The 26,633-nt window shown below is 40.2% G+C and overlaps 1 protein-coding gene across 2 annotated transcripts in view; it reads right to left on the reverse strand.

The window, feature by feature from the left end:
* KDM2A (lysine demethylase 2A) overlaps positions 1-26,633 on the reverse strand; it is a 117,545-nt gene that overhangs the window by 44,736 nt on the left and 46,176 nt on the right. For both annotated transcript variants that reach the window (XM_046014277.1, XM_046014278.1), the window contains exons 3-5: positions 4,293-4,431; positions 3,422-3,500; positions 2,954-3,000 (exon numbers count right to left, since the gene is read on the reverse strand). In XM_046014277.1, the coding sequence (XP_045870233.1) occupies positions 2,954-3,000; positions 3,422-3,500; positions 4,293-4,431 (265 nt within the window). The remainder of the gene's footprint in view (positions 1-2,953; positions 3,001-3,421; positions 3,501-4,292; positions 4,432-26,633) is intronic.

A 26,633-nucleotide genomic window follows, 5' to 3' on the forward strand; every position in this document is an offset into this window, starting at 1 on the left:
TAATGAATCACAGTAATAGCTAACATTTATTGAGCATGTACTGTGTGTTAGACACTATTCTGAACAATTTATATTTAAGTAAATTGTCCAAGGTTACACAGCTAGTAATTAGTAGAGTTGAAATATGAAACCAGGCAGTTTTGAGTCTGTACTCTCAACCAATACATCCCATCACCTAAAGTTTACACAATAGTCTGGTTTTCTTCTTTATGGGACATGAACTAACACTGGAAATGCAGCATTTTACTTGAGGTAGAAAAGAAGACTGGATTAGCCAAAGTACATGTAGTGAAAATGATTACAATCATCAATATTTTGTTCACCACATTCTGACAATCAGTTAACCAAGAAAAAAAAAACCTGGACTTCAAACAACTTGGATGAATAAAAAGTTAGGCATCTGCTGAAATTTATGCTAAGTCTGTTAGATTAGATATAACCACGGCTCTATTTTATTTTATTTTTTTAAAGACTTTATTTGACAGACAGAGATCACAAGTAGGCAGAGAGAGGGGGGAAGCAGGCTCCCTACTGAGCAGAGAGCCTGATGCGGGGCTCAATCCCAGGACCTTGAGACCATGACCTGAGCCGAAGGCAGAGGCTTTAACCCACTGGGCCACCCAGGCGCCCTCACTACTCTATCTTAAAGACTTATTTATTTATTTAAGAGAGAGAGAGAGAGAGAGCGCGCGCATGAGTGCAGGTGGGGGGGGGAGGGGGCAAAGGGAGAGAATCCTTCTTCAAGCAGATACCCTACTGAGCATGGAGCCTGATACAGAGTTCGATCTCACAATCCATGAGATCATGACCTGAGCTGAATCCAAGAGTCAGACACTTAACCAACTAAGCCAGTCACCCAAGTGCCCCACTGCTGTATTTTAAATCACGGCAAAGATATTTACGACCACCCAAAGCTTTATTTGTGAAATATAAGGTTATGATGGGGTTCCAAAGATCATTATTAGCAGTGAACATATTACTGAAGAAATAGGAAAGTGGGAAGGAAGTGGGAAAAAATGCAAAAAGGACCAGTGATTAAATAAGGGAGTATTCGATTGAATAAGAACTGAGTTAAGTCCTTATATCTGTATAGCTTGGAAAATTTGGAAACCATAAGTCTATGATGGGATCCAGAAGTCTTTATTTTTTAACAAGTACCACAGAGGATTCTGATGCAATGCATTGTGGATCACAAACCGTAAGAATGCCTGACCAACAGAGAAAAGCTACTGTGGTCCATTAAGTTATTACTGTCCTGGAGGTCTGTTAGGAAAAGAAGTCTACTGACAGATCTTTTTTTTTTTTTTTTTTTTAAGATTTTATTTATTCATTTGAAAGACAGAAATTACAAGTAGGCAGAGAGGCAGGCAGAGAGAGAGGAGGAAGCAGGCTCCCTGCGGAGGAGAGCCCGATGCGGGGCTCGATCCCAGGACCCTGGGATCATGACCTGAGCCAAAGGCAGAGGCTTTAACCCACTGAGCCACCCAGGCGCCCCTACTGACAGATCTTAAATACTCAAGAAGATTTTCAGGAGGTCCACTGAGAGAGCCCCTGCTTTATGAAGAGTGGGAAAGCATTTTAATTAGTCAACAGATGTACTGAGTACCTACTACACTCCAGAGATTGTGCTAGAAACTAGGAAATACACAGTGACAGGCAGATAGCTGGAATCTAACAAAGAAATAGTAATGGAGTAAAAAACAGAGGGAATTAGAGAACTTTCCTCTCCCTGGGTTATCTGTGTGACTTTCGCCTCTTAGAAAAACGGAAGTTATCCAACCATCTAAGAAGGGCCCTCAAGTGGCTACGAGACAGTACTGCAATACTTAATTTCCAAAGCAAGAGTTTGCACTGGAACTTCAACACAGAGGACAAAACTTAACAAAAGTAATGTGGGGAGGAAAGCATTAGAAAAACCTCCTTCTGCTTCATGACCTGTTGGAAACATTTCCAAAAGGTTTTATTAAACCATTTTACTGCTTTAATGTGTATAGGAGAGTGACCATGTCTGAATTCCTAAGGATCCTTCCTGGTGGGTCTCAGGGCTGCACTGAACACTAAATGGTCTGCACAAAATTAACCTGAATTTTTACGGACACAGAAGTCTTTTTCTTTAATTAGATTAATCCAATTTCCTTTCTTTTCTTCAATTTTGAATAAAATATAAATTAGACGAAAGAAAAGTTAACCAGTCACTGGTAAAGAGAAATTTTAATATATTTCTATTTCTTAGCTTACACTGATTGACTGATCGATTTTAAGAAATCTCTCCACCCAACATGGGGCTCGAACCTACAACCCCCAGATCAAGACTTCCATGCTTCAGCTTAAAAAGTTTTAATTGTTGAACAAGTTACCAAATGTAGCATTGGTGAAAATTTCCAGGAAATTTCTCTGCTGTTTTTAGGGAACGGAAGAGAATCACAGATATGAATGAATTTCATTCTTGGTTCAGAGATATAAAATATCCTGGAACAGGTTCTTCATGGAGAGAGGGAGGGACAGAGAGTGATAAAACAGTAGGTAGGAGAGAAGTAGAGTTCTATGCCTAATGAGTACTAAATGAAGCAACTTTGTAACTCCTTTTTTAAAGATTTTATTTATTTGACAGAGATCACAAGTAGGCAGAGAGAGAGAGGAAGGGAAGCAGGCGCCCTGCTGAGCAGAGAGTCCAATGCGGGATTTGATCCCTGACCCTGGGATCATGACCTGAGCCAAAGGCAGAGGCTTTAACCCACTGAGCCACCCAGGCGCCCCTGTAACTCCCTTTGAGAAAATTCTCAAAGTTGCTAAGAGCAGTGTTCTATCAAAAGACTATTTCAAATGGGGTACTTCAATCAAATATGTACTTCCATGTTCCTAAGCCTTAAACCTCAGTCAGAAATTTAGAACTCAGTCCCAAGTCTTAAATCTTTGCCTAAAAGACACAAAGGCCACAAAGCTCAATACTTACCCACACACATTTTGACATCATTCACAGTGAAGTCTGGATCTGGCATCCTAGGAAACAAATACCAGTAAGTGTAAATAGGAAGCACACCTTCTCTAGTCAGTGTGAGTTTTTTCTTAGAGTACTAAAAACTCCTAAGCTGAGACACAAAAATCTTATATTTAGGTTTAAAAACAATATATTTTAAACATATAAAAAACAATATATTTTAAATATAAGAAAGAATATCTCAGGGTAACAGATTTTAAGAGATTTAAAATTACTTCTTTTTAGCTCACCTGTATTTTCTCACTTAACTAGAACAACCATGAACTGTTTTTGTAACAAAAGAAGAAAAATACACACTTTTAAAATCTAAATGGGGGATTATTTTCAATTATCTACTGCTTTGGGTTATCAATATGGCATTGTCTATAGCCCTGGTGTAACGTGATCATTTTGTAACCTAACAAACAGGCCAACAATACTTACTTTATTCCAAGTCCATCAGAATTCTTGAAAATCAGAGGGTCTCTTAAGCCACCCCGCTGGATATACTCCACATTAAAATCTGTCACCATAAGAAAACAATTATTAGAAAGGCAAGAGGTACAGCTGGAAAAAGATGAAAGGACCATGAAAAAAGATCCTAAGTGATAAGGCAGAGATGGTGTGTGCTGTTTCTGTGTATATGGTTTCACTCCGTTAGATACATGCTTGTTATAAAAGCATCTCTCAGGATTCAGGAAAAGCATCCTGACAGGCAGGGTTCAAGGGGTTTGCTAAGTCTATATTTACATAGTAAACAGAATTTAACCAACGGGGGTAGTACTATAATTGAGTTACCTTCTAAATGCTAAGCAGAAATTATCATCACCCTGTCTCTTAAAAGCCAAAAAAATTAATTCTATCCACCACAATACATACCATAACACCCTAGTCACTTTGCCAAGGAGCAAAAAAGCCTCATGGTACACATGGAATCCCACCTTTGTTTTGTTTGGGGAGAGGGGATGCATGCATAAATGAATTTTTACTGTACTATTTTGAATTAAACCCAAAGCAAGGGTTGGAAGAAGGGAAAGGCCTTCAGGGAAAAACTCCAATAATGCTTCTGGCCCTAATAAAGGCTTGTTTCTTCTCATATAGCAGGGAATGACTCACAGGGTGGGAGGATTAGGGGATGGGGTTGTGTGTGTTTGTGTGTGTGTGTTGAATGGCATTGTAGAATGAGAGAAAATAAACAGCATCACAACATCAATGGGAAATATTTAGCTGCATAGATTCCAAGCCCACAGTTCCCAGAATCTACAACCTCCTACATCAAGGGACTACCGGTCCCCTGAACCAAAATGATACTGACCTTTTCCCTCCATAAAAGTAACAAAATTTGCATTATATTTATTGGTGTGGAGTTTCTCTTCCAAGTCAAAAGTTCTTTTCCCTTCAATTTCATCATCTGAGATGCCATCATCTTCATAGCGTCGTCGCATGGTACCACGCTGCAGAGAGAGGGACAGAAGGATCAAATCATGTACTTCTCATGCTATCTAATAAACATGTGCACACTTCAACGTCATGTATTTTTAACTTCAGTTGTTACGTCAAACATCAATTTTCCTTGTCTTATAGATCTTTCTCTCAACTAAAGGTCAGCTAATGTCCTCAGAATTTACAGAACATAACAAAATTTTGATGAGTCACTGGTTCCCTACTTGTGAATTTTACCTCTGATAACTCTTTGACTCTAGAGATATAAATTTACAATAGAAATATAACCAAATAGGGTCCACTAAACATTGGGGACCAACTGTCTTTATATAGACATTTCAGGTCAGGATACAAAATATAGTATTTTCATAGGGGAAAGAGCAGTATCTACATTAGTTTTCTTTCCTTTTTTTTTTTTTTAAGGTTTATTTATTTGAGAGAGAGAGAGCTAGAGAGAGAGCACAAGTCAGGGCGGTGGGGGGGTGGTAGAGGCAGAGGGAGAAGTAGGCTCCCCGCTGAGCAGGGAGCCAGATGCAGGGCTCAACCCTAGAACCCTGAGCCCAAGGCAGACGCTTAACCAACTGAGCCACTCAGGTGCCTCTCTACAACAGCTCTCTAAAACCATCTTTAAGAACATTTGAATTAATGAATTAATTTGAATTAATGAAGCAAAAACTCCTTTACATCAGATAAAAGAACATTAACTTAAATAATAGCATTCCAAATAGCAGACCATCAATATTTGGCTTTAGAACATCTCCCTAAAGAAAATATACAGGGGTGCTGGGCTGGCTCAGTCAGAACAGGATATGGCTCAGGATGCCTGGGTGGCATATTGGTTAAGTGTCTGCCTATGGCCCAAGTCATAATCCCAGGGTCCTGGGATAGAGTCCTGTATCTGGCTCCTTGTTCACAGGGGAGCCTGCTTCTCCCCCTGCCTGCCGCTCCTCCCACCTGTGCTCTGACAAATAAATAAATAAAATCTTAAAGAAAAGGGGGCAGGGATGGGCCTCTTCTCTTGATCATTAAGTTTGAGCCCAGGTTGGATATAAAGATTTCTAATAAAACTTGAAAAGAAAAGAAAATATACAAATGGCCAATGAACACAGGAAAAGATATTCAATATCAGTCACTGGGGAAATGGAAATTAAAACTACAATGAGACATCACTTCACAAGCACTAGGATGGCCATTATCAAAAGGTGGACCATAGGGGCAGTGTCTAGGTTGCTCAGTCAGTCATGATCCCAGAGTCCTGGGATGGAGCCCAGCCTCGGGCTCCCTGCTCAGCAGTCAGTCTGCTTCTACCTCTCCCTCTGCCCCTCCCCCTGCTCATGCTCTATCTTGCTCACTCTTTCTCTCTCACATAAATAAATGAAATCTTAAAAAAAAATAAAATTTAAAAAGGTGGACAATAACAAGTGAGAGTGAGAATGTAGAGAAACTAGAACCCCTGTACACTGTTGGCAGGAATGTAAAATGGTACGACCACTCTGGGAAACAGCTCAGAAGTTCCTCAAAATATTAAACATAGAGTTATCTTATCACCAGCATTCTACTCCTAGGTACGTATCTAAAAGAATTTAAAACTTATGTCCACACAAAAACTCGGTACACAGATGTTCATAGCAGCATTAACCCCAATGTCAACTGACTGACAGTGTGTATTTACACAGCAGAATATTATCTGGCCATAAAAAGGAATGAAATACTGACATGTAGCTACAACATGGAAGGATCTTGAAAACATTACGCTAAGCGAAAGAAGCCAAATGCAACAGACCAAGTATCACAGATTACCTAATTTTATTTACGTGAAATCTCCAGAATAGGGTGCCTGGGTGGCTCAGTGAGTTAAGCCTCTGCCTTCAGCTTGGGTCATGGTCTCAGGGTCAAGGCCCACATCGGGCTCTCTGCTCAGTGGGGAGCCTGCTTCCCCCTCTCCCTCTGCCTGCCTCTCTCCCTAATTGTGATCTATCTCTCTCTCTCTCTCTCTCTCTCTGTCAAATAAATAAATAAATAAATAAATAAATCTATCTTTAAAAAAACAAAACAAAACAAAAACAAAGAGAAATGTCCAGAAAGATAAATCCATAGAGATAGAAAGTAGATTAGTAGTTGTCAGGAGCTGGGGAAAGGAATAGGAATAGGAAGTGATGGTTAATGGTCTGGTTTCTTTCAGGAGCAATGAAAATATTCTGGAATTAAAGAATGGTGATATTTGTACAACTGTGAATATGCTAAAAAGCCAATTAATTATATACATTTAAATGGGTGCGTTTTACAGTATATGAATATTTCACAAGGTAATTTTTTTAAGATCTTATTTATCTATTTGACAGGCAGAGATCACAAGTAGGCAGAGAGGCAGGCAGAGAGAGGGGGGAAGCAGGCTCCCTGCCGAACAGAGAGCCCGATGTGGGCCTTGATCCCAGGACGCTGAGATCATGACCTGAGCCGAAGGCAGAGGCTTTAACCCACTGAGCCACCCAGGTGCCCACAAGCTTTTTTTTTTTTTTTTTTTTTAAAGATAACATGTTGCTCCTGCTGCAAATTTACCTTCTAGCGTATTTACTTTAGCCAGTGTCAAATTTTGCTGAAATTTCTTGAATACGTACACCAAGGACAATCAGTGTGGGCATGGTAGAGGTAAGGGTAAACACAGTAGCCCTACCCTAGGATGTCCTATGAGCAACCGAACCTGGATTTAAAATTAGATATTGGGGAAAGGTCTTTTGGGAATGGTGGTCAAGAAAGGGGCAGAAATGAGTCATAGAAAATAAAAATTAAAGGAAATAAAAATGACTTTTACCAGCAGAGAGCTAGATTTAACACGCCAGGTTACGTCTGGGTTGAAAACAGTGACGGATACCTGGTATCTTTTCCATATGTCCCCAAAACTCCTAACACCCTTACCTAGCACCTTTGCTGCCTGAAGTCCCAGCTCAAAGGCCAAAAGAAGACCTAATTTTGGTAGACTTTTCACTTATTTCAATAATGCCATCACTGGTCAAAATATTTTTAGACAGATTTGGGGTGTGAGTATTTTCACTGACAATTTCTAACGAGTTTTTTTTTTTTTTTAACAAGTTTTAATTCACTTTATTTTTCTTGTATAAAACTATGTGGTGGCCATAGCCGGAGCCTGGATCCTCTGTACAGAGACTCTGGTGTGGGTTTTTACAAGATGGTCAGTGCATTCCTGATAGGGAGACTTGGGAACACAGTCTCTTTCCAGAGGTCGGGGGTGAAGTAGCTGAAGGTCTTGGAAATAGCATCAAAAGTGGCCTTGGTGAAGCTGCCCACGGGGGTTGGGGTTGCGGGTGTGCCACAGTCATCAATACCAGCCACCACCAGTAACCTCAGGGGTACTGCAGCTGAGTGAGTTTGTTTTTATAAAAGACATCATCAGGTGGCTGTCAGTGAAGTGTGTGCCTTTGGCTCAGGTCATGATCTCAGGGTCCTGGGACTGAGCCCCAAATTGGGCTCCTTGCTCAGCAGGGAGTCTGCTTCTCCCTTTCCCTCTGCCCCTCTCCACCATTCATGCTCTCTCTCAAACTAATAAAATCTTTTATTTATTTAAAAGATTTTATTTATTTGACAGAGAGAGACAGCACAAGTAGGCAGAGAGAGGTGGAAGCAGGCTCCCTGATGAACGGAGAGCCCAATGCGGGGGGCTCGATCCCAGGACCCTGAGACAATGACCTGAGCTGAAGACAGAGGCTTTAACCCACTGAGCCACCCAGGCGTCCCTAATAAAATCTTAAAAAGAAAAGAAAAAAGATATCCTTAGTTCCCCTCCTTAGTATACTTCATTTATATGTTTTTGAATAGAACTCCAAAAAATGAGTTCCATAGAGCAAGGGCAACACCATCAAAATAAATGTAGATGCCCCCTCCCCTCACATGCACTGTAACTTCTAATACACTTGTCAAAAAAATCCCAGTCACATTTTCAAACTTTAACCTTTCCTAGGTCTACCATTACGGATTCTTCTTCAGTAAGGAGGACATAATCACCCTGATGATCCCAACATTTCTAACATGGTAGCCAGAACTTCCCCCATCCCTCCTTCCTTCTTATATGCTTTTCTTCTTCCTATATTCAAGAATTCCTTCTTCCATTTACATTTCCAATGTATATTGGAATATACATTGTATATTGAATATACATTGTATATGTATCCTTATACATATATGGGGAAGGCACTTGGTCCAGCCAAGCCACTTAAAGACAACAGAAAAATGAATCTGGATTGTTTTCTTTTTGATAGCTGCAACTGATAAATCAGCAGTAGTGTGAAAACTATCTGTATCAGTTTAAATACTGTCAAGAATGTTGTTTTTTTGCCTATCCTCATCTTAACATAAATCCTAGTGAAAGTAAACAAGTATCTATAGCAAACCTCTAAGCGCTTTAAATATATATTCAATCGTGGGGCACCCGGGTGGCTCAGCTGTTTAAACGTCCAACCCTTGGTTTCAGCTTGGGTCATGACCTCACGGTCCTGGGATTGAGCCCCGAGTCAGGCTCAGCAGGGAGTATGCTTGAGGATTCGCTCCCCTCTCCCTCTCTCCCTCTGTCCTCCCCCCTCTAAAAATAAATAAATCTTTTAAAAAAGCACAAGAACATTTTCAATCCTTGCAATAAACTTGGAAATCAGTAGGCAATAACACAATCTGCTACAGGTAAAACCCAAAAGGCAAGGCTACTTTAATACTAAGGAAAGCAACCATCAATCTCCTTCAGCCCACCAACACTGTCAAATAATTCAAAATGGTTTACCGGCGTGCTGTGCTTTTTCATTCTAGGTATTTTCCATACAGGCCATTTTAGGCAGCCCAGAGGAAGTTACTGGTATCCCACAGATCCCAGCCCTCACTGAACCAAGTGTCACAGAAAACAGCAGGCACAAAGTGAACACTGAAATCTATTCCAAACACGTTTTCCCTCAAAAACAATTTGCACTTTGCAGGGTCCACAGTGAGTTTATAATCAATAATGGTTTATTCTGTTTAGGTAACCAAACTATATAAGCAAACTTGTATTTTCCAGCATCCAAACTATGAAAAGAATTTTAAAACTGCCTTAAAAAAATTCACCACCCTTAGTCAAGTGGTGATTAACTATATTAAATGGTAAAAATGGCCATGTAAATGAACACTTAGATTAACTCGAGTACTGACAGGTAGGTCAAGCTCAAGGGATACAGATATTAAATATTAGTTATACTAAGTATTAGTTAAACTAATATTAGTTACTAATATTAGTAATATCTAATATACTAATAATAAACTAATATACTAGTAAATACTAATATCTCTCCTAGATGATGAAGACAAGACAGTGAGGCAAAGTTAGATGCAAATAGGTTATCAATCATTATATAGAAACTTTTGGCATTCCCTTTTCTAAACATGTAGTAGAAAAGAATGATGGAAAGGGCATTGTCTTAAGATGCCTTTACGTTATACACCTAAAAACTAAAAGAACAGAGCAGAGCGAAGAAATCAGGAATTTTGCGCAGGGAATATTCCTTGATGCCAGCAACCATCTGCCTCTCTTAGATATCTGGGGGAGTGGAATGAGGTGAGAAAGAGAAATCATTTTCTAAAGGTCACATAAAACTAGACTCATCCTATAGGAAAATGGCTAAGCCATCCAAGGCTAACATATACTCTAGAGAATATAATGTGACCATCAACATATTACAACAAGTAACACTGAAAAGTGCTTGTGAAATATTAAATTTAAAAATCGGCACATGAGAGGTGCCTAGGTGGTTCAGTTGGTTAAGCATCTGCCTTTGGCTCAGGTCATGATCCTGGAGTCCCAGGACTGTGCCTCACACTGGGCTCCTTGCTCTGTGGGGTGCCTGCTCCTCCCTCTCCCTCTGCCCCTCCCCCCATTCGTGCTCACTCACTCTCTCAAATAAATGAAATCTTAAAAAAAAAAAAAAAAAGGACAGGGGCGCCTGGGTGGCTCAGTGGGTTAAAGCCTCTGCCTTTGGCTCAGGTCATGATCCGGCTCTCTGCTCTGTGGAGAGCCTGCTTCCTCCTCTCTCTCTGCCTGCCTCTCTGCCTACTTGTGATCTCTGTCTGTCAAATAAATAAATAAAATCTTTAAAAAAAAAAAAGGACAAAAATGATAATGATCCTCTCAATAAATGCAGAAAGAGCATTTGGCAAAATTCGACATCCTTTCATGATAAGACACTGAACAAATTAGGAATAGAAGGTAACTTCCTCCAGCTAATAAAGGGCATCTACCACAAACCCACAGATAACATCATACTTAATGGTAAAAGACTGAAAGCTTTCTAAGATGAGGAGCAAGACATGGATGTCTGCTCTCATCACTTCTATTCAACACTGTATTACAAGTTCTAGTGAAGGCAATTAGGCAAGAAAAAGACATAAAAGTTCGAAAAGAAAAGTAGAACTATCTCTATTCGCAAATGGCAGGATCTTGTACATAGAAAATTTTATGAAATCCATACACAAAAAATTTTGAGTTAACAAAATCAGTTGTATATTTATATATTAACAATGAAAAAATCCAAAAATGAAATTAAGAAAACAATTCTATTTATAATAGCATCAAAAAATACGAAGAAATAAATTTAACCAAAAAAAGCCAAGACTCGTACACTGGAAAAAAAAATACAAAACATTGTCGAAAGAAACTGAAAATCTAAATAAATGGAAAGACATCCTGCATTCATGGACAGCAAGATTTATTCTGATAATGGCAGTACTCCTCAAACTGGTGTACAGATTCAACACAGTACCTAATGAAATCCCAGGTGCCTTTTTTTCTGCAGAAATTAGCAAAATCATCTTAAAATTCCTATGGAAACGAAGGGAACCAGAATAGCCAAAACAATCTTGAAAAATAATAATATTGGAGGACTCACACTGCCTGCTTTCAAAACTTACTAAGAAGGCTATACAATAATCAGGACTGTGTGGTGTGGGCATGAGGACAGACATATAGATCAGCAGAACAGAACTGAGAACCCAGAAATAAACCCTTACATTTACAGTCAACTGATTTTCAACAGGGATGCCTAAATAATGCATTGGGGAAAGAATCCCAATGCAGGGGGCCAAAATCAGGAGCCTGAGATAAAGACCTGAGCAGAGATCAAGAGTTGGACACTTAACTGAGCCACCCAGGCACCCCAGGATGAGAGTCCTTTTAAGCAACTGTGCTGGAACAACTGTATCCACATGTGATAGAATGAAGTTGGACCTCTAACCCATACCATACACACAAAAAAGCACCAAAAAAAAACACTTTAAAAATGGATCAAAGACTTAAATGTAAAGGCTGAAACTGTAGTTCTTAACAAAATGTGGTGTAAATATTCCTGAATTTGGATTAGGCAATGGATTCTTAGATACAACATCAAAATAGTCTAACAATAACAAAATAAATGAACTGAACTTCCTCAAAATTAACATTTCTTGTGCTTCAAAAAACACTATCAAGAAAAATAAAAGTCGGGGCACCTGGGTGGCTCAGTGGATTAAGCCGTGCCTTCAGCTCAGGTCATGATCTCAGGGTCCTGGGATTGAGCCCCACATCGGGCTCTCTGCTCCGCAGGGAGCCTGCTTCCTACTCTCTCTCTGCCTGTCTCTCTGCCTACTTGTGATCTCTCTCTCTGTCAAATAAATAAATAAAATCTTTAAAAAAAAATAAAATAAAATAAAAGTCAACTACAGAATGGGAGAAGATATTTGCAAATCGTGCATCTCACAAGTATCCAGAATATTATCTTTATATCTAGATAGACATACAGAATATATAAAAACTCCTACAACTTAATAATAAAATGACAAAAATTTTTTAAGAAACAGGTAAAGGGCAAAGAGCCTGAATAATTATTTCTCAAGGATATATAACGGGCTCCAAAAGCACATGAAACACTATCAGTCATGAGCTCATCATTAGTCATTAAGGAAACGCACATAAAAGCCCTAAGGGCACACCACTTCATACCCATCAGTCAGATAGTAAGTGCGGGCAAGGCTGTGAAGAAAGTGAGACGCTCACACACAGTTGGGGCAAATGCAGAAGACTACAGCAGCCCCTTTGGGAAAAGTCTGGCAGGTCCTCATTAAACAGAGTTATCATATGACACCGCAATTTCATTCCTAGGTAAGTACACACATATACTCACAAAAATTCATAACATTATTCATTACAGCCAAAATGCAGAAAACAACCCAAAGGTCCATCAAGTGAGGAGTAGATAAAAATATATCTACTAGATATGTGGATAAAAGTATATCCAGGGGTTCCTGGGTGGCTGGCTCAGTCATTAAGCGTCTGCTTACAGCCTAGGTCATAATTCCTGGGACTGAGCCTGATATCAGGCTCCCTGCTCAGCGGGAAGCCTGCTTCTCCCTCTCCCACTCCCCCTGCTTGTGTTCCCTCTCTCGCACAGCCTCTGTCAAATAAATAAACAAAATCTTAAGAAAACAGTATATCCACAAAATGGAATACCTATTTAGCAATAAAAAGGAGTGAAATCCTGATATAGGCTACACCACAGACGAACTTTGAAAACATATTGCTCAGTGAAGAAAACCAGTCACAAATGACTACATATTATAACATTTATATGAAACATCCAGAATAAACACATCTACAGAGACAGAAACTAGATTAGTGGTTACAAGGGGCTGGAGGGAAAAGAGATAGGGAACCACTGCCAATGTCTTCTGGGTTTTTCTGAGGTATTAAAAATGTTCTGGAATTAGATAGTGGTAATGTCTGCACAACTTTGTGAATATATTAAAAAAAACACTGAACTGTACACCTTAAAAGGGTGAATTGCACAGTACAGGAATTGTATCTCAATAAAAAATGATTGGCAATCTGTAAAAGAAAAAAGGTAATACACATATATGTTTAAATAAAGCAAGGCAGGGGCAGCATCTGGGTGGCTCAGTCAGGTAAGCATCTGCCTTTGGATCAGGTCATGACCTCAAAGGTCCCGGGATGGAGCCCCACATTGGGCTCCCTGCTCACCGAGGAGCCTGCTTCTCACTCTCCCTTTACCTCTCCCCCTGCTTTCTCTATATCGCTCTCTCAAATAAATAAAATCTTAAAAAAAAAAAGCACTGTAGTTTGATAATATCAGAATAGGGGTTGAGGTAGACTAATTCAAGACACACTGCTTAAATAACATTTCTGATAAACACTATTTTTTTCTAAACAACTGCAGTCATTTTAATTGATTTTATATGAATAGAAAAGTGACTAAAAAAAGTTAAGTAGTTAATGAAATCCATGATGTGTCAGGAATGCAAAAGCTCTTTGTTAGTTCTAAGAATTTCCACTCCTATCAATTGATGTAATTCACATTAACAGATTAAAGGACAAAAAAGATATGATCATCTATATCTGTGTTGTCCAACATGGTAGAAACTAGCCACATGTGACTCTAAGACGCAAATTAAGATTAAATACATTTTCAACAAATGATGCAGGAAAAACTGGATATCTGCATGCAAAAGAATAAAGCTGGGCCCTTACCTTATACCATATATAAAAATTAACTCAAAATGGATCAAAGACCTAACCAAAAAAGTTAAAACTCTTAACATTTTTGAAAACACAGGGAACACAGGGAAGATCTTCACAACACTGTATCTCTTAGACATGACACCAAAAGCAAAAAGCAAAAAAAAAAAAAAAAAAAAAAAAAAGGATATACTGGATTTCATTGAAATTGAAAACTTTTATGCAAAGGATACTATCAACAAAGTGAAAAGACAAACTACAGAATGGGAGATAATACTTGCAAATCATGTATCTGATAAGGAATTAATATCTAGACTATATAAAGAATTCTTACAACTCAACAACAAAATAACCCAATTCAAAAATGGGCAAAGGACTTAGACATTTCTGCAAAGAAGATCTACAAATAGCCAATACAGGGCACCTGTGCGTCTCAGTTGGTTGAGTGTCCATTCAACTCTTGGGTTCAGCTCAGGTCAGGATCTCAGGATCATGAGATCAAGCCCGTGTGAGGCTCCCTGCCCAGCGTGGAGTCTGCTTGAGATTTTTCTCTCTCTCTCTCTCTCTCTCCTCTTGTCCTTCCCCCAGCTGCACAGGCACTTGCTTGCTTTCTCTCTCTCTAAAATAAATAAATCTTAAAAAACAAACCAGGGGCACCTGTGTAGCTCAGTTGGTTAAGTGACTGACTTTGGCTCACATCATGATGCCAGGGTCCTAGGATGGAGCCCGACATCGGGCTCCTTGCTCAGCAGGGAGCCTGCTTTTCTCTCTCCTTCTGCCTGCTGTGCTTGCTCACCCTCTGTCAGATAAATAAAATCTTAAAAAACAAAACAATCCCCCTTCTCTCTCTGCCTGCCTCTCTGCCTACTTGTGATCTCTGTCTGTCAAATAAATACAATTTTTTAAAAAGGTGGGGGGCGCCTGGGTGGCTCAATGGGTTAAAGCCTCTGCCTTCAGCTCAGGTCATGATCCCAGCGTATCTCTTAGACATGACACCAAAAGCAAAAAGCAAAAAGCAAAAGGCATCAAGCCCCGAGTCGGGCTCTCTGCTCAGCAGGGGGACTGCTTCCCCCTCTCTTTCTGCCTGCCTCTCTGCCTACTTGTGATCTGTCTGTCAAATAAATAAAATTTTTTAAAAACCCAAAAAAACCAAACACAAATGACCAATACACATATGAAAAGATGCTCAGTATCACTAATCATCAGAAAAATGCAAATCAAAACCACAATGAGATATACTTCACATCCATTAGGATATCTATTATTAAAAAAAAAAAAAAAAAAAGACATGTGTTAGTAAGGAAATGGAGAAACTGGAACCCTTATGCATTGCTGGTGGAAACATAATACAGTACAGCCTGTATGGTAAACAGCAGGGCAATTCCTCAACAAATTAAACACAGAATTACCATATGATCCAATAATTCCACTTTTAGGTATACACCCAAAAGATTGAAAGCAGGGACTCAAACAGATACTTTCATACCAATATTCTTAACAGCATTATTTACAATAGTCAAAAGGTAGAAATAATCCCAAATGTCCATATACAGATAAACACGTAAAGAGAATGTGGGACAGTGATACAATGGAATCTTACTCAGCAACAAAAAGGAATGGAGATCTGACACATGGGGCACCTTGGATGAACCTTAAAGGCATCATATGCTAAGAGGAAGAGGTCAGACTCAAAAGGATAAATATTATATGATTTCACTTATATGAGGAACCTAGAACAGGTAAATTCATAGAGACAGAAAGCAGATTAAAGGTTATAGGGGTGGGGGGCTGGGTGGCTCAGTTGGTTAAGCGACTGCCTTTGGCTCAGGTCAGGACCCTGGAGTCCCGGGATGACAGTCCTGCATCGGGCTCCCTGCTTGGCAGGGAGTCTGCTCCTCCCTCTGACCCTCCCCCTTCTCATGCTCTCTCTCTCTCTCATTCTCTCTTTTCTCTCAAATAAATAAATAGAATCTTAAAAAAAGAAAAAAAAAAAAAGAAAAAAGAAAGGTTACCAGGGGCTGTGAGGAGGAGGAACAGGGAATTACTGCTTTGTGGTTAGAGTTTCTACTTGGGATAATCAGAAAGTTTCAGAAATAGTTGTAATAGTTGCACAAAGCTGTGAATTAATTAATTAATTAATGCCATTGAAATGTACAATTAAAAATGGTAAAAATGGCAAATTTTATGTTGTATGTATTTTGCCACAATTTTTAAATATCACACAACATACCAAAACCATTCCTAGAGAACCAATGTACAATTTTATCATTTTAAATTCTATATCAAATAGTTGTTTTTTTTTTTAATTTATTTGACATACAGAGATCACAAGTAGACAAAGAGCCAGATGGGGGGGTCGGGAAGCAGGCTCCCTCCTGAGCAGAGAGCCCAATGTAGGGCTTGATCTCAAGACCCTGGGATCATGACCCTAGTCGAAAGCAGAGGCTTTAACCCACTGAGCCACCCAGGTGGCCCTCAAAGTTTTTTTTTTATACCTAAGATAGTCACCCTATGAAAGTCAGGAAATAGGATGGCATTATTTTACAAATGAAGAGGGGAAAAAAGGTAAAATTGACCTAAGTTAAGTTTTTTGGATAACAGAAAAACAAGAAACCAAAAGTGTCTATAAGCAAAAGTATCTAGTATCAATTCTACTATTACTACTATGCTGTGTGATTTTAGGCAGCTAAGTAAATCATTTAACTTCTCTAGATCCTAATTTTCCCTTGGAGATAAGTAATTTAAGGTCTCTCTGTGTTCTAAAATAAAGTCCTCTATAATCTGGTTCCAACTAAGATCTCAGTCTTGCTCCTACATAAACTATAGCGTATGGAAAATCTGCTACGTACCAGACCCACAGGTCTGTTTCTCTTTATCAAAGACTATCTAATTTTAGACCCAGCTCCCTGTGTCCTAACCAGGGTGAGACCTGGCAAAGTTTGGTGGAAACCTAGGGTAAACCTAGGGAAACCTAGGGTAAACCTCCGAGGGACTTCCACATCTTCCTCCTGTCCTTCCATAACTCCTGCCCCCTTATTAAACAAACCTTCACATATCTCAATCTACCAGATGTTGGAAGTAGTTCTTTGGGGGCACCTGGGTGGCTCAGTGGGTTAAAGCCTCTGCCTTCGGCACAGGTCATGATCCTGGGGTCCTGGGATCAAGGCCTGCGTCAGGCTCCCTGCTCGGTGGGAGGCCTGCTTCTCCCTCTCCCACTCCCCCTGCTTGTGTTCCCTTTCTCTCTGTCTCTCTCTCTGTCAAATTAAAAAAAGAAAAAAAAGTAGTTCTTCCTGGAGAGCTCAGGCAATTCTCATCCCCAAAGGTACAATGAAATCAGAGAAGGAATAAGTTGCATAAAGTAGGAAAAGGCTGTTACTGTAACAATACCCGGAAAGGCTACTGCTCTGAAGGTAAACAACAGCCCTGTAAGATTATCATCCTTGGGGTGCCTGGGTGGCTCAGTGGGTTATTAAGCCTCTGCCTTCGGCTGGGGTCATGATCCCGGGATCCTGGGATCCAGCCCCACACTGGGCTCTCTGCTCAGCAGAGAGCCCGCTTCCTCCCTCTCTCTCTTTCTCTCTCTGCCTGCCTCTCTGCATGCTTGTGATCTCTGTCTGTCAAATGAATAAATAAAAGCTTTAAAAAAAAAAATTATCATCCTTTCAAGGCACCTGGGTAGCTCAGTCAGTTAAGCATCTGCCTTTGGCTCAGGTCATGATCTGGGATCCAGCCCATGTCAGGCTCCCTGCTTGGCATGGGGTCTGCTTCTCCCTCTCCCCAATCCATCCCCTACCCCCAATTGTGCTCTCTCTTGTATATCTCTTTCTCAAACAAAATCTTTTTAAAATTTTTTTTGAAGATTTTTATGTATTTGCAAGAGAGTGAGAGCGAAGGAGTGAGAGCATGAGAGAGAAGAAGGTGAGAGGGAGAAGCAGACTCCCCATGAAGCTGGGAGCCCAATTTGTGACTAGATCCCCATGACCTGAGCCAAGGGCAGTTGCCTAACCAACTGAGCCACACAGGCACCCCATCAAACAAAAAATCGTAAAAAAAAACACAAAACTTTATCATCTTCCCCACTTTACAAAAAAATGGAAGACAGAAGTAATTTGCCCACGTTACAAAGCTAGTAAAATTGGTGTCACTGGAATCTGAATCCTGACACTTTGGTTCTAGAACCAATGGTCTTAACTGCAGGTCTATGCTGACACTAGTTTGGAATGAAACTTTAACCACACCAGCAGCTTGAGGCAGCTAGAAGAAAGTGGCAAAGGAAGGAAACTCCAGACAGCTTAAATGGCTCTGGCAAAGAGAGGGGAAGTGGGGGGCACCTGGGTGGCTCAGTGGGTTAAGCCTCTGCCTTCAGCTCAGGTCATGGTCTCAGGGTCCTGGGATCGAGCCCCACATCGGGCCCTCTGCTCAGCGGGGAGCCTGCTTCCTCCTCTGTCTCTGCCTGCCTCTCTACTTACTCGTGATATCTCTCTGTCAAATAAATAAATAAAATAAATCTTTAAAAAAAAAGAGAGGGGAAGTGGTGGGATCTTTTAGAAAAAATGACACTCTATAAATTAGAAAATTGCTTCGTAGATAAGAGGTTAACAAAAATCTTCCCCAGGGTGGGAGATTTTTGGTATTTGCTAAAGGACACTACATTTCTAGGTCTACTGCTGTTTATTCTACCATTCCTGCTTTTTAAAGATCTTTAAAATTTTTAAGTGATCTCTACACCTACTGTGTGGCTTGAACCTACAGCCTCGAGATTAAGAGTCACATGCTCCACAGACTGAATCTGCCAGGTGCCCCCTACCATTCCTGATTTCTAATTCCAGTTTTTACCTGACAAATTACGTTACTGGTCATTCAGCTATTCTGACTGAAAAATATTACTATTCCTAACCAGAAACCATTTTATATCAGAGTGCTTTGAACTTAGTACATTATGTATGTTAGTAAAATTTGTTCTCATTCACTAAATTTGTAGTAAACGGACATTTAGTTACACACCTTCTGTAAAGATGAAATTGCCAATATTTTTTACCAAGATTAATTCTTCATCTCCTATTTTCTCTAAGATTTGGATTTTATTCCACTGCCTAAGGGGGAAAAAATTAATTACAGAGCCTCTACTGGTGATGGTTTAAGAAGTCAAGAAACAATTAGATTTTCATGTCCCACATTATGATATTGCTATTAAAAAAAAAAAGTTTGAGGGCACATTTTAAAAAATTTAGATGGATTAAATCTGGATTTTTGCAACATACACCAAATCCCCACTTGATTACCCTTAATATGCACTTATATACACTTTAAACAAATAAAAATGCTCAGGCTCTCATCCTCCCCCACACTTCACAAACATACGAATACATATATATATCCCCCAAATCAAGTGAACTTTAAAGTGGTGTTCTCATTTTCTCTTATTTCATGTTTTTTTTTTAGTATATGTGCTGCCGAAGCGAGCACTCATGTTTTTTTTTTTTTTTCTTAAAGATTTTATTTATTTATTTGACAGAGCGAGATCACAAGTAGGCAGAGAGGCAGGCAGAGAGAGAGAGGGGGAAGCAGGCTCTCTGCCAAGCAGAGAGCCCGATGCGGGACTCGATCCCAGGACCCCGAGATCATGACCTGAGCCAGAGGCAGAGGCTTAACCAACTGAACCACCCAGGCGCCCTCTTATTTCATGTTTTGAGAAATCAACATTACCTACCTCAAGGTCACACAGAGGCACACACACACCCACACACACACACACTGACAGACTGTTGTCTATACCCTCCCCCCACGGTGTGCATGTAAGTACTACAAAAGTTATTATCTGAACACTTAACTCATTCATAAAACAGGGACACAGGGGCGCCTGGGTGGCTCAGTGGATTAAGCCGCTGCCTTCGGCTCAGGTCGTGGTCTCAGGGTCCTGGGATCGAGCCCCGCATCGGGCTCTCTGCTCCGCGGGGAGCCTGCTTCCTCCTCTCTCTCTGTCTGCCTCTCTGCCTACTTGTGATCTCTCTCTCTCTGTCAAATAAATAAATAAAATCTTTAAAAAAAAAAAAAAACAAAAAAAAAAAACAAAAAAAAAACAGGGACACAATGAATATGGAGTAACAACCAGATACTCCCCACACAAAGAAAAAGGCACAGTTCTAGCCCTCAAGAAGACTGCTGGCCAGTAGGGGGAGACAGACATGTAAATAAATTATAGTATTGCAATTCAATGTGACATGTATTAAGACAAATATATACAAATGTTACTAAAACTCAGAAGGAAGAACAACTAGCACAGAGGGGTTGACTAAGGCTCCACCATAAGAACAGATACAAGAGGATATGTTTATTCATTAAGTATAACTTTACTAAATACCTACTAAGTTCCAAGGACAAAGGATACAGACTCTTAATGTTGCACCTCTATGAAGAGGTGACCTCTTCAAACTTTTTTGGGCTTCCCTCTCACCCTACCGGATTTCTCAGTATCTCGTTAAGAAGATATAAGTAGACAGAGCACAAGCATTTTTCAAAAATAAAAGATTATAATCTTGGGGCACCTACGTGGCTCAGTTGGTTAAGCATGTGACTTTGCCTCAGGTGATGATCTCAGGGTCCTAGGGTCAGGCTCCACGCTCAGCAGGGAGTCTGCTTGTCCCTCTGCTCCCCCACCCCACCCTGCTCATTCTCTCTCTCAAATAAACCAATAGAATTTTTTTTTTTTTAAAGGTTATAATCTGGGGCGCCTGGGTGGTTCAGTGGGTTAAAGCCTCTGCCTTCGGCTCAGGTCATGATCTCAGGGTCCTGGGATCGAGCCCCACATCAGGCTCTCTGCTCAGTGGGAAGCCTGCTTCCCTTCCTCTCTCTCTCTCTGCCTGCCTCTCTGCCTACTTGTGATCTCTGTCAAATAAATAAAATCTTAAAAAAAAAAAGGTTATAATCGTTATTTAGAAAATCTGTATAATTTCACTTTACCTTACTTAATGGGGGATTCTAATGGGAACATCCTAAGGAAGTACAAAAGTAATGGCAATCACTGCCTTACAGTTTTTATCTTTTGATCCATGTAACACTGTCCCCAAAATAGTAGGAGACCTGAGCCCAAGGATTAAGGAAGAACCTACCCTTAGTATTTTTTATGTATAACTGCTTTAATACATTACAAAGAAGGCATACTGATGAACCAGCATGGCTGGAAAAGATTGCCTTTCTTTCTGAAAGTTCAGCTATGTCAGTCTTCAAGTATTTTCTGGGCAACTTAGATCAACTTCCGCAGAGATCAACAGTACACAGAACACTTTCTACATATGAAATCTTACAAGACCAGTTAATTTCAAGAAAAAGAAGATATCTACAGAATTTGGCAAGAAGCTTATTCACAACTAAGTCTCTCTTAATTTAGAAGGGAAAAGGGCATCTGAAAAGGCAGAAGCTCAAAGACAGTGAGCTTCACTTTGCGTTGGATATACAACACAATGTGAACTTTCTCCTCAAGGTTCCTGCAGAACTGGCGTCAAATACCTACTATATATACAGACTGATCCTAAAATTCTCTGAAAGAGTCAGCATACACTTAGCCTGACCACAAATATGCCCTCCACAAAACCAACTAGCTGAGAAATGAGTTAAAGTGCTGGATCCCTTCCACCAACATTGCCTGCTTTTCTACATACCATTTAGTATAATCAACTGTTCAGTGCGCTTGCTGCAGATTTAACCATGATATCATCACAATTCTGCAAAGGAAAAAACTGTGGCTTTTAAGTAGCAAAATCACCCTCTGAAATTCGGGATGAAGATAAGATACCTCATCAACATCCTGAAGGAAAATAATCTGAGTTCAGATATTATACCAAAAGCACATTTTTGTTCCCTCAAAGGAACAAAAATTTGAATACACCTACTTTTCTCCTTGGATAATAACAAAAGAAGTATCCATAATATTATACTTTCTATCAACATGCGAAATATTCAATTAGTTTATCCACAAGCAGCCTGGTAAAGATGTGTTAATTCCTCACTCTACCTTCTGTCCCATTCTCTCAAATTTTCACTTCCTTTTTGTAGCCCCAGAACAATTTTTAATTTATCACTTTCACTATCTGACATTTAAAAATTAGTCTAAAGGAAATTGTATTCCCCCCCAAAATGTACAAGGTTTGCTTTTTCTAATTATTTGCCTCCTAGAACAAAAAAGGCAATTTTAGAAAGCCTAATTACTAGGAAACAATCTTTAAATTACCCACACACGACAAAAAAAAAATCACCTACCAAAAATGGAAACAATAATGAACTCAGAAATACTCAGTTTCTCGCTCAACCTAACCAATTTCTTAACTTTATTTTCAATAGCCAATGAACATCCACTGAGATCCAAATACTCCCTGAACACTTCTGTTTACTGCTTGATTTGTTTCTACAGCAACAGACACCCAGAACACAGAATACAAAGATAATGCCTAGTTTTTTTCACCATCTTCTGTAACTGATGCAACTCTAAGTCATTAGTATATTACATGGTATAAGCCATGCCACTGCAGCTCCTGGAAGGTAAAGATTAGTGTAACTATTAGGCAAGAACAATTTACAGAAAAAGAAAAAAAAAAAAAAAACACCTAGAAGTTTATCTCAAATTTAAAGGAGAAGTAAATGATCTTTCTGCCTGTCACTGAGTAAGGTACTGCAGACCTCAGAGGACAGCTTGTTCTGAAAAACACTGACTTGAGACATTTGCTCAGTAAATAACACAAGGAAATGTGCCACACATGCATCTTCTCTGAAGTCTTTCGGTTAACTTTAGGGAAGCAGCAAGTAGTCCCTGGAAGCCAGATTATGTGAACGCACCTACTTCCAGTCTTGCTACATTGCTCTCATCAGGATGCTTTCCTCTACCTCCCTTCTCTCTAGAACTGATAGGTTTTGATTCACAAAGGTCAATCTCTTAAGCAACATATGACCTTTTCTTTTTTTCTGTCAAACTTGAGATTTAAAGGGGTCATGAAATTTCATGTGTAGAAGTAGTAGCTCCAGAAGGAACTGGCAAAAGATCAAGAGCTGATATTATAAACTGTCCCCCACAAACACATACACTCCTCCCCTCTCCTACTGTCACGACTACATGACAATCCCAGCAAGACCTCTTTCCTTCTGAGCTTTCAGTCACCCATCTGTGCCAACTAAAGTTAAAGCAGAAAAAATTATGTCTTCACTCCTGTAACTACCTAGGAACAATAGTTTAAGACTGGTAAACTGGGGGCGCCTGGGTGGCTCGGTGGGTTAAAGCCTCTGCCTTCGGCTCAGGTCATGATCCCAGGGTCCTGGGATCGAGCCCTGCACATCAGGCTGTCTGCTCAGCAGGGAGCTACTTCCTCCTCTCTCTGCCTACTTGTAATCTCAGTCTGTGAAATAAATAAATAAAATCTTAAAAAAAAAAAAAAAAAAAAGACTGGTAAACTGGGGGAGCCTGGGTGGCTCAGTTGATTAAGTGTCTGCCTTCAGCTTGGGTCCATTCCAGGGTCCTGAGGATTATGCCCCACACTGGTCTCCCTGCTCCACGGCGGGGACTGCTTCTCCTTCTACCCCTGGCTTATGCTTGCATTCACTCTGTCAAATAAACTAAACAAAAACAAAACACCTGGTAAATATCTTTTTGTTGCTGGACTGTTTAATGCTCGGAGTCAGTTTATTTTTTTTTTTTTGAGTATTTTTTAATTTATTTGTCAGAGAGAGAAAAAGAACACACGCAGGGGGAATGGTAGGCAGAAGGAGAAGCAGGCTCCCCACTGAGCAAGGAGTCTGATGCGGGACTTAATCCCAGGACCCTAAGATCGTGACCCGAGCCTAAGGCAGACACTAACCAACTGAGCCACCAGGCATCCCTGAAGAAAATATTTAATAAAAGTAGTTATACTCGGGACACTTGGGTGGCTCAGTCAGTTAAGCTGCTACCTTCGGCTTGGGTCATGATCCCGCGGTCCTGGGATCGAGTCCCCCATCGGGCTCCTTGCTCGGCAGGGAGCCTGCTTCTCTGCCTGCTTGTGTGTGCTCGCTCTCTCTCTCTCTCTCTGACAAATAAATAAATAAATAAAATCTTTTTTTTTTTTTTTAAAAGTAGTTATACTCAAGCTACTAAGAGAAACTAATAGTGCAAGTCAATAACATCTTTGCTAAATTTTCTAGATTTAAGCATCACATCTTACAATATTACCAATCACCTTCAGCCAAGTTCCAATTCTTAGAAAAGTCACTTTCAGGGGCTCCTGGGTGGCTCAGTCAGTTAAGTGTCGGACTCTTGATTTGGGCTCAGGTAATGATCTCAGGGTTGTGAGATCGAGCCCCACGTCAGGCTCCACACTAGGCATGGAGCCTACTTAAGATTCTCTCTCCCTCTTCTTCTGCCCTTCCCCTCACCTTTCGCTCAAAAAAAAAAAAAAAATCCCTTCAGGTATAACTCTATTTATTATTTATTATCTTAAGCAATACTACATAATGAAAACAAAGGAACTGGAGTAAGAAGTGGGTGTGACGGGCACCTGGGTGGCTCAGTGGGTTAAGCCTCTGCCTTCGGCCCAGGTCATGATCTCAGGGTCCTAGGATCGAGCCCCGCATCGGGCTCTCTGCTCAGTGGGGAGTCTGCTCCCCCCCCCCGCCTGCCTCTCAGTCTACTTGTGATCTCTCTCAAATAAATAAATAAAATTAAAAAAAAAAAAAAAGAAGAAGAAGTGGGTGTGACCCTGGGTCTAAGTACTGCCTCGATGAGCTTCAAATTCCCTGACATTTTTTTCTTGGGTGAAAATGTCAAGAATTTCACCAAACGCACAGGATTGCTGTGAGGTTTAAATGAGAACATATGGGGTGCTTGGGCAGCTCAGTTGGTTGAACATCTGCTTCAGCTCAGGTCATGGTCCTGAGATCGTGGGACTGAGTCCCAAGTTGGGCTTCCTGCTCAGTGGGGGTCTGTTCTTTCTCTTCACCCTCTCCCTCTGCCCCTTTCCCCCGCTCAAGCTCTCTCTCTCTCACAAATAAATAAAATCTAAAAATAAATAAATAAATATATGAGAACATATGTACAAATACTCTGCAAACTGTGATGTAACTTATAGATTTAAAGAGAGGCTATGTAGAGTAGTGGCAGGTTTTGGACCAGGTTTCCAGGGTTCAAATCCTAGTTTGGCCTCTCACTATATATGATCTACTTAACTTAATAGAAGCCATCACCCAGGACTGTATATGGATTAAATTAAACAGAAACAAGGTAGCCAGCACATGTTTAAAAAAAAATAGCAATTGTGGTTTTGAACATGAATCAAAATTGGGACTGGGAAACCAACCATCTTGCCCCCAAAGAACGGTCTATGTGGCTAGAGATAAATCATACTTCAAATGCCTCTTCTCAAACAGCATTAAACATCAGACAAGATTTTTTTCTTTATCATGCCAAGTAGTAGGCTCTTAATAAATTTTCCAAGTCCACCCCTTTGGAATAGAGCTCTTTTCTGGTTACACCATCTCTAAATCTCTTCACACCAAATGTCTAATCCTAGGGAAGAAATTTTATGAGATCCAACAACTGCATTCTCTCCACCCCCTCACTGCCAATAGTTTAATATGAAGGTTTAATTTCTGGAAGGTGTTATTCAGGAGAAGGTCCCTCTCTAAGTAACAGAGTTGGTATCATTCTTAACTTCTAGGTAGAGGGAGCTTGAAAGAATGGTCAAATCTGAACAGGGGAAGTGTAGAGTCAGAAGACACAGCAGCAATGAGCTTATACTAGAACAAAGTCCTGGACATTAAGACAATAAGATTGGGGCGCCTGGGTGGCTCAGTCAGTTGAGTGTCTGTCTTCAGCTCAGGTCACGATCCCAGGGTCCTAGGATCGAGTCCTGCATTGGGCTCCCTGCCCCTACCTCTGCCTGCCACTCCCCCTGCTTGTGCTTGCTCTCTCTCTCCCTCTCTCTCTGACAAATAAATAAATAAAAATAATTTTTTTTTAATTTTATTTATTTATTTGATAGAGAGAGATCACAAGCAGGCAGAGAGGCAGGCAGAGAGAGAGAGAGAGGGAAGCAGGCTCCCCGCCGAGCAGAGAACCCGATGCGGGACTCAATCCCAGGACCCTGAGATCATGACCTGAACCGAAGGCAGCGGCTTAACCCACTGAGCCACCCAGGTGCCCATAAATAAAATCTTTAAAAGTATATTTACCAAAACAGAAGACTAGAGCAGAAGGTTGAAAGTAAACTCAAGGAGAGAAGAGGGCTGACCAACAAAAATAAAAGGCTTAAACAAAATCCACACCTGCTTGCCTGGGTTGCTCTAAATCTTTAGAAGTAATCATTATACGTACTTACAGACCATAAGAAATTAAAACATCCTAATCTGAATTATTTGGTATAATATTATACCAAATCTTATATTGTTGGAATGTAATGAGAGAAATCCTGGTGAAAAGTATGCCAATTACGTTAGAATTTCATATTGCCAAGAGGAACAGGATTAACCAAAGAAACTGGTATTATTTAATAAATTTTAATTCATCCTTCACTATACTTCTTAGGCAATCTGTTCAGTAGTGGGAAGAAAGTTCCTAAGATAGTAAATAATCAGAAGAAGGCCCTAAAAGCTCTCTCCCCACCACTATCCTCATGGGAATTCTAAATCTGTGTCTCCCATGGCCTTTGCCCAAGGACGTAC

Source organism: Meles meles, chromosome 8 (genome assembly GCF_922984935.1).
Source record: "Meles meles chromosome 8, mMelMel3.1 paternal haplotype, whole genome shotgun sequence".
Classification (NCBI taxonomy): Eukaryota; Metazoa; Chordata; class Mammalia; order Carnivora; family Mustelidae; genus Meles; species Meles meles.